This window comes from Ruditapes philippinarum, unplaced genomic scaffold, assembly GCF_026571515.1.
Source record: "Ruditapes philippinarum isolate M1 unplaced genomic scaffold, ASM2657151v2 ctg2597_1_1_1_1, whole genome shotgun sequence".
NCBI lineage: Eukaryota > Metazoa > Mollusca > Bivalvia > Venerida > Veneridae > Ruditapes > Ruditapes philippinarum.
This window is the reverse complement of record NW_026855281.1, coordinates 113,803-123,704: the sequence shown is the minus strand read 5'-3', so window position 1 is coordinate 123,704 and position 9,902 is coordinate 113,803. Positions and strand designations below refer to the sequence as shown.

Sequence of the window (9,902 nt, the reverse complement as noted above, 5' to 3'; positions counted from 1 at the left end):
ACCGGGTATACAAATTGAAAAACTAAGGGTATAAAAATTGAAAAACTCGAGTTTTTAAAAAATATGATAAATAATTATAAAATTGAAAAACTCATGGGGTATACCATATATAATCGGGGTTTAAAAATATAAAAAGCAGGGGTTATACAAATTGAAAAACTGGGTAATAAAAATATGAAAAAATCGGGGGTATCAAAATGATAAATGCGGGGTTTAAAAAAATTGGAAAAAACTAAAGGGGTATAAAATTGATAAACCGGGTTATACAAATTGAAAAATCTCAGAGAAAATAAAATATGATAACTCGGGGTTTATAAAAATATAAAAAATCGAGGTTTAAAAATTGATGAATGCGAGGTTATAAAAATCTGAAAAATGGGGGTTTTCAATAAAATTATGATAACCCAGGGGTTTATACAAAATTGAACAAGGGTTTTTAAAATATTATAAATCTTTAACTCGGGGTTATCAAATATGATAAATGCGGGTTTAAATATGAAAAATCAGAGGTTATAAAAATATGATAAACTCGGGGTTTTAAAATTGAAAAATGAAAAGGGGTATACGATAGGATAAATCAGGGTTAAAAAATATGAAAAATCAGTGGTTATACAAAAAAAAATATGAAAAACCAGGGGTTTTATACAAATATGATAACCAAGAGTTATAAAAATTTTTAAAAACTTTTTTCCAGGGGTTATAAAAAATTGATAAATGCGGGTTTATAAAAATATGAAAAAATCAGGGTTTAAAAATATGAAAAATCGGGGGTTTAAAAAAATTAAAAAATGGGGTAACAGGGGGATAAACTCAAGGTTATACAAATATGATAAATCAGTGTTATACAAAAAAAAATATGATAACTCGGTTTAACAAATGATAAAAAGGGGTATAAAAAAATTTTAAAAGAAAAGGTTTTAAAAATTAAAAATGAGGGTTTACAAATTGATAAAACTCAGGGTTATACAATATGAAAAATCAGGGGGTTTAAAAATTTTAAATGAAAAGGGTTAAAAAATTGATTAATCGGGGTATAAAAATAAAATATGTGATCAGAGGTTTAAAAAAATTTGATAAACTAGGGTTTATAAAAATATGTGAACCGGGGTTATAAAAATTGAAAAAACTAAGGGTTATACAAATATGAAAAACTCGGGGTTATAAAAATGAAAATGTAAACTCAGATTTTATAAAAATTTTAAACTAGGGTTTAAAAATAGAAAAGCTCAGTGGTTAAAATAAAATATGAAAAACTCAGATGTTATAAAAATATGATAAACCCAGAGGTTATACAAATATAAAAATCAGGGTTAAATACTTTTTTTTAAAAATCAGAGAAAATACAAATATGAAAAACTCAGAGGTTATACAAATTTAAATCAGGGTTATAAAAATTGATAAAACCCGAGGTTAAAAATTGATAACTCAATTTTTTCAAAATGATAACTCGGATAATAAAAATATGAAAAACTCAGGGGTTTATACAATAGAAAATATGAAAAACCCAATTTTTTAACAAATATGAAAAATGCAGGGGTTAACAAAAAAAAATTGAAAAACTCAGATGTTTACAAATTGAAAATCGAGGTTATAAAATTTTGATAAACTCGTGGTTATCTTTGAAAAACTCAGTGGTTATAAAATTGAAATTGATTAGCCCGAGGTTAACAACAAAAAATATGATCCGGGGTTATAAAAATTGATAAATAGGGGTTTATAAAAATATGAAAAAATAAAAGTTGTAAAAATATAAAAACCAAGGGTATAAAAATTTTAAAAATGCGGGGGTTATAAAATTGATCAACTAAAAGGGTATACAAATTGATAAACAAATTTTTATCAATATGTTATCTCAGAGATAATACTAGAAAAACTCAGAAGTTGTAAAAATATGTGATCAGAGGTTATAAAAATTGAAAAATCAGAGTTATAAAAATGAAATTGAAAACCCCGGGTTATAAAATATGATTTAAACTCAGAGGTTATACAAATTTAATAAACTCAGATATACAAATATGATAAATGCAAAGGTTATACAAATATGATAAACTCAGAGGGTATACAAATATAATAAATACAGAGGTTATACAAATATGATAAATCAAAGGTTATACAAATATGATAAATGCAAAGGGTATACAAATATGATAAACTCAGAGGTATACAAATATAATAAACTCAGTGATTATACAAATAGAAATATGATAAACTCAGAGCCTGAGAGGTTATACAAATATGATGAACCCAGAGTTATACAAATATTATGAACTCTTTAACTCAGTGGTTATACAAATAGAAATATGATAAACTCTGAGGTTATACAAATATGATGAACCCAGAGGTTATACAAAATTTAATATGATACACTCAGAAGTAATGCAAATATGATAAACAAAGAAGTTTTCATATATGATATACACAGAGTTATATAAATATAACACACAGACTTTATACTAATATGATAAACTCAGAGGTTATACAACAATAAATATGATAAACACAGAGGTTATACAAATATGATAAACTCAGAGGTTATACAAAAATGATAAACTCAGAGGGTTTACAAATATGATAAATGCAGAGGTTATACAAATACGATAAACTCAGAGGTTATACAACAATAAATATGATAAACACAGATGTTATTCAAAAATGATAATCTCAGAGATAATACAATATGATAAACTCAGAGGTTATACAAATATGATAAACTCAGAGGTTATACAAATATGATAAATGCAAAGGTTATACAAATATGATAAACTCAGAGGATATACAAATATGATAAATGCAGAGGTTATACAAATATGATAAACTCAGAGGGTTTACAAATATGATAAATGCAAAGGGTATACAAATATGATAAACTCAGAGGTTATACAAATATGATAAACTCAGTGGTTATACAAATAGAAATATGATAAACTCAGAGGTTATACAAATATGATAAACCCAGAGGTTATACAAAATCTAATATGATAAACTCAGAAGTAATGCAAATATGATAAACACAGAGGTTATACTGTTACGAGCCAGGCGTAACGAGAAAGAAAAACCAGCAACAAACTTGTAACAATAACAAATTTATTACAGAAAAAAAATATTAAAGAAAAATTGAAGAACAATTTATGCGTATAAATACCTGAAGTTTAAATAAAAATATAAATTTTAAATGTTTTGTTTGATTTTGGAATGATTCCTTTTTGAATAGCACAGTGAAATTTAAGTTAAATTTAAGAACACTTTAGAATAAATTCCCACAATAAAATTCACAAGAATAATTTAATTTAGTTTTAAATTTAAGCTTTAATAAATTTGGCACTAAACTAATTAATATTTAAGTTGAATAATACTTTAAATGTATTGATGACTTAAAAGACAACTGATGACTTAAAAGATAAAAGGAATGAAAAATGTTTTCTTATATATATTAAGCTAAGAACATTTTAGATTAGTTTATTATGTTTTACAGTAATTGTAATTTAGCATCTTTAACAATAAAGAATAATTTGGAATTTTTTATTTAAATATAATGCATGAATTATAATTTAGAATTTTTTACAACAGTTAAGAAATTTTTTGTTAAATTTTATATTTACACATATGAAGTTAAATGTTTTAAATATTGGAAATATCAACTTGTTAGAGATAAACTATATACATGTAATATGTTACGTACATAACAATACATATATGATAAACAAAGAGGTTATATAAGTATAATAAACACAGAGGTTATACAAATATGATAAACTCAGAGTTTTATACAAATATGATAAACTCAGAGGTTATACAAATATGATAAACTCAGAGGTTATACAAATATGATAAACTCAGAGGTTATACAAATATGATAAACTCAGAGGTTATACAAATAATTATGATAAACTCAGAGGTTATACAAATATGATAAACTCAGAGGTTATACAAATATGATAAACTCAGAGGTTATACAATTATGATAAACTCAGAGGGTATACAAATATGATAAACTCGGAGGTTAAACAAATATTACAAATGCAAAGGTAATGCTTTGATAAATTCAAAGGTTAAACAAACATGTTAAACTCAGAAGTGACAAAAAATTATCTTGCAAAATGCTTAATCTATACGAAGCTAGATCATTTTTGTCTATATTGTTGCAATACAAGTGTTTGTAATTTATACATAATTCACAGTATAGAAACGAAATCACTGTATTCATACAATTTACCCATGTTTGACGTAAGAAGTAAAGTTTTTCTATGCAAATTATCATTTGAACATCAGGTAAAAGACAATGCTGCTGATCACTTGTTACATGTAATTTGATAATAAAAACCAACAGGTCTGTTTTAAAACTGTGTTGACAATGCTAATTTTATCTTAGATTTAAGTGTTAATTAGGTAATAATGTTTCCGCTTTACTTCATAATATATTTCTCTCTATACCACAGTGACAACCTCAGCAGAAAATAGAACAACACAACCGGATCCGGGCAAGATCCCAGGCGGTGGTGGTGAGTATTGTAAATTAGTAAATACACCTGGTAATTTTTGGCAGATTTTGGGTATTTCTTTAATGATTTTGGTATGAAGATGCTTAAATTAGTATATCATTTTACAATTCATCAGAATAAATACATGTTATTTGTCTTATAAACACGATACGTAGCTCGTTAGCACAGAATATAAGCGTGACAAGAAAGTATTTAACCTTTGGCAGCATACACAATATGTCATTATATTAAAGCAGCATGCCTCCAGATTCATGTTGATTTTCATTAAACATTTTGGAAATGTATTTATCAGTCAGATAATGTGAGATATACAAACAAAGTAATTTACATATTTTGCAATCTGCACTTACAATCCACTAAAATTACCAAATAGTGTTAAACTTATGCAGAGACAGCCCTAACTGCGTTGGTAACGCAGAAGAAATATGGTGATAAAATTTTAAATCGCACATAACATGTAAAATATAACTTGGATCTTGAATGTTTTCACCTTTCTTAAAAGTTTGTTGAATTTTCTTAATATTTATTTTTAAAAAAAATATTTTGGCTCATCTGGAGGCATGGAGCTTTAATGTTGAAAAAAAAAGAATAAATGTAACACTAAACTTGTCTGAATTCTTTGATGGCATTATTATGCTTCCGCTTTTGGGTCAATTTAGAACATATCAAAATGAAAAGTTTAAGTAATTCAGCCAAAATTATAGAGCCTGGGCAAGACTCTTTGACATATTTGTGCCCACGGTTTATCACTTTTGTTCCATCAAGAGTTACATAAAATTGAATGCAACAATACTAAGACAAATTAATTTACAGGGAATCAACATGCATTATTAATCGATGAATCGATTTTTATCTCAACTATTATGATAACTAGCTTGGTACATAAAACGTAAATGATAGATAAAATATATATAGATAGATAAACTCATCAGATTTCCTTGCGTTTTTTTTCGGATTTTCCTGAGTGATAAATGTATATTTATCGGATTTCCATGAGAGATATAATGTACATTAATCGGATTTCCATGAGAGATAAATGTACATTTATCGGATTTCGATGTGAGATAAATGTACATTTATCGGATTTCTATTAGAGATAAAATGTATATCTATCGGATTTTCATGAGGGATAAAATGTACATTTTTCGGATTTCCATTAGAGATAAATGAATACTTTTCAGATTTTCATGTGAGATAAAATGTACATTTATCGGATTTCAATAAGAGATAAATGTATATTTATCGGATTTCCATTAGAGATAAATGCAAATTTATCATGAAAGATGAAATGTTGAATGCTTTATTTCAGAGGACACAATCAATGTAATGATGTTAGCGAGTGTTGTGTCTGTGTTGGCCTTAGTTGTTGCTATAGCTGCAATATGTGTCGTCTGCTACAAAAAAATCAGGTAGTGTATTCAGTTTTGACTTCTTTTAAAGAACTGCTAGACGTAGACTGAATATTTCAACACGATCAAAATTGCATACATGTACATTAATTTAAACCTATTTACAAATAAGAAGCTGTGTAGGAGCACATTTGTCTCGGAGCAAAATTGTCTTATGAAGTGTGACCGATGTGTTCGTAAACATTTATTTACAAATAAGAAGCTGACAAGACAAGTACATATATTTTTGATGGTAAAAAATTGTCCATAGGACTCCAATCGCTATGGACAATATCTCTACTACGTTATGCAAACCTTGAATGGTTTTGTGTGAAGTCATTAATCAATCATGATCTCAAAATTAGCAAAGGCTGTTTACTTGCTTTCTATGGATTAGTCCCTACAAAGTGTCAGAAGATTAAGCTGTCACTCCTTAAGCAAGGATTTATCACAAATTATTAATGAGACCGTGATCTATTGATGGGTTTAAAGTCAAAAGGGTTCATCTACTGGTCATGGGCAATGTTCCTACTATGTTTAGTCAACTTAGGTTTATTCCTTCTCAAGTTGTTGATTGGCCAGCTTCGCTGTGACCTTAACCTTTAGCGCAATTACCGCAAAATGTATAAGGTCATCTTCCGGCGACGAGCAATTCTCTCGCAAGTAAAACAAAATTGATCTCTTGCTTTCTGAAGTAATTAATCAGGAAGTATGTCCGCTCGGACGGACAACCACGCCACAGTGATCTCTCCCGTTTTAAAAGATTTGTGATTAACTTAATAATATACTACTAGAAATTCTATGTGTCTGATCATATTCCTTGTATAACAGTTTAACAATTTGTTTTCTAGCTCGAAGTCATCGGTAGCTGGTCCATCAATAAATCTAAGACCTTCAACAGCTCGAACAAGGTTTATTCGAAATGGTCGCCGGACTCCAATCGCTTTGGAAGTACCTCCAATGTCAGAGTTTCATCGAAGCGACACTATAAGAGAATATGACGATATTCAATCGTCTGAACCATATTACACCAGAATTCTGTCTTATGACAGCATGTATTTAACGCCTAGTAACACGTTCATGAGATGCTCTGACCCTCCACCACCTTACGATCTAGAATCAGCACAATATATAGACAAGGAATGTAATGAAGTAGACAACGCATATGCCGTGATTGAGGACGACATTTCAACTGCAGAGAAGATTTGAAGACGAATTAGAATTTCATATATAACATGGTGTCGGATAATCATAAATTGAACTTTTAAAATAATGTGTATTCTTATAGAAAACGCTGTAATTACAAAAAGATACTCGGGTTAACAAATTTTTAACACTGTTTATATAGATGAAAAAAAAAGACTTTCTGTCACGTAGAATCTAACTGAAACTGTTCAAAGTGCAAATCGTACCAAAACTACTAGTATATAATCCATAAATTTATCATATGAAAAAGCATGACAGTTCACATATATTTAACATTTGAAATTTTATTCAATATATGTTTTTGTTAACAGATTTTTTTTTGTATCTGGTTCTGATTTAACAAATGTTATTTTACATACGAGAAGCAAAATGATTTTCAAAACATATGTTTTACATATGTGGTTCCAAACATACCTTATACATATGGTGCATTTTACTTGTGTATTTCTGTGTTGACTGTTGTTATAGAGGCCCTGATTTATCTTGTAGTTTCTATATGGCTCATTATTCTTACTAAAACTTGCCACAAACTGTGTCTGTTGTATGAAACATTGTCAAAGGAGTCGTATTTGGTTTGATTGTACTAGTTTTATCTTTTTCCACGTTGCAATATGTGTTTCTTGAATGTTCTCATTCCAATAAAAAAGTATATTAAGATTTATTCTCTATGACTTGTTTAATTTCTACCGTTTTAATAACGTTAGTATAATAAAAGTTACTTAGAAACGTGCGTATTTTTGTATTTAATTGAAGCATATTTCTCTTTGCTACATAATATGTATTTGTAATATGTAAGTTTAATATTTGTATTACAAATTATTCAAGAAATCAACAGTACTGTTTTATTTTTGTGAAAGAAGACCACACTATGTTTCCGGTCATTCGCATTGTTGAAATGGGCAACTGAATCAAGATTCAAGATTTTTGTTGTTGTTGAATATATATTGTTATATTATTGATGATGTGTTAATGAAGCAAAAATGAAATGAGCCGCGTCACGACAAAACCAACATAATGGGTTTGCGACCAGCATGGATCCAGACCAGCCTGCGCATCCGCGCAGTCTGATCAGGATCCATGCTGTTCGCTTACCAACTCTATAGCAAGTAGAGAAACTGATAGCGAACAGCATGGATCCTGATCAGACTGCGCGGATGCGGATGCTGGTCTGGATCAATGCTGGTCGCAAACGCATAACGTTGGTTTTGTCGTGACGCGGCTCAAATAATCTTTTTACAAATTAGGAGAAAACACAAAGACAATACAATACATTTTTGTTTTAGATATAGAGCGATTTAGCGATTTTAGCCCTAATAAATGTGATATTACATTTATTTGTTGACGGCTTAGGAAGATTTCTATATTTTGTAAGAATCCATTATGTTAATTTGCTTCATATGTATAGCAATGTAAATATTGTATGTTTATGTTAAATAAATGAGTACACTCTTGATTGTTGAAGTCTTGCTAAATCCTTACTCAATGTTTTATTGGATATAGAGGGCAAACTATTAGTTATGACTAAATAGCTAATCATAATCAGTAGTTGAAAAACTTCTTGTTGCTCCATATCTGTGTAACATATTTTCATATATGTGACTTTACTGGGGGAATTTTTACCTTGATGGGACTGGAAATATCCGTTTTTCAGAATAATTATTATAAATGCAAAAATGACAAAAAAAGGAAAAGCATGCCAAAATCAAATTCTAAAATTATATAATAAACGTACGATTTTCTATTGAATTATAGATATGTTTGTATATTTCATTATTAACTTTTGTATATTTTTCAGTTTAAAAATGCCTTAGTTGATCTATTTTAGGAATTCAACTTTAACAGTTTTAGACTCTTTTACCGAAGGCAAGTTCTTTTAATTTTTTACGGAGACAAAATTTAGATTTAGATTATATCAAACTTCATACAATTCCCGTATTTCGTGTTTTTTCATAACATGTACACACCGAGCAAAACATTTAACACATCGTGTAAAAAGGGGTTTTATTTGCATATGTAGAGCCACTGTTTGATAACACTAACACATAACCAGGTCCAGTATTTAATATATACTGTATTTGATACAGAAAGCATTCTGTAATATGTATCATGAACTTTTGGGTGGAAAATTCGGTTATTTCTTCGTAGTTTATCAATAAATATGAAAATTACAACGGTATACTTACACGTCACATGGGCCTTTGCATGAAAGCGAAAAGATGCCGTTGTTGGAAATTTCCTGTCTCGTTGGAATAAACTGTATCCTTATAACAACAACAAATACTTTATTTAGAATCAGATCACATAAATGCAACAACTTGATCAAAAGAGTTTAATAATTCATTGTTTTTTAATTAATTTATATGCTGTAAAAAGCTTACATACCAACATTTTTGATATGCATATGAAGTCGTTTAAGAATAAACAATACTAATTATCATAAACCGTAATAATCGAATATCAAAGGGACACCACAAAGATTATTTTTGACATGAAGGGACTCATGATTTATGTATAGTTTTGATTTAGGCCTAGTCAACTTATATGCAAATTTCAGATTATTCGCATAATCTGTTTTGACAGAATGATTATTATTTTATCGTGCATAGTGACCCTACATTTAAAAGTGTTTCAAAGCCTTTAAGTCAAAGCTGGACCAGAATCACACAAAAATCGGGTTTTATTGTATAGTCATTGTTAATAATCTTATGTGTGTTTTTTATTCATTACTTACTTAATTTCTTTAGCGCACCACTTGATTAATACGGAATGCCGTTAAGGCCATCGCCTATGAATGGTTTGATCTGGAACG

General features: G+C 28.8%; 1 protein-coding gene across 1 annotated transcript; it reads left to right on the top strand.

Moving 5' to 3' along the window:
• Nucleotides 1-4,448: 4,448 nt before the first annotated feature.
• On the top strand, nucleotides 4,449-8,546 carry LOC132742737 (uncharacterized; the record flags this gene model as incomplete). The annotated part of the gene is given in 3 exon segments (XM_060731202.1): nucleotides 4,449-4,499; nucleotides 5,809-5,908; nucleotides 6,739-8,546. Coding segments are annotated over 2 exon segments (441 nt in total). The 3' UTR covers nucleotides 7,097-8,546.
• Nucleotides 8,547-9,902: the final 1,356 nt, after the last annotated feature.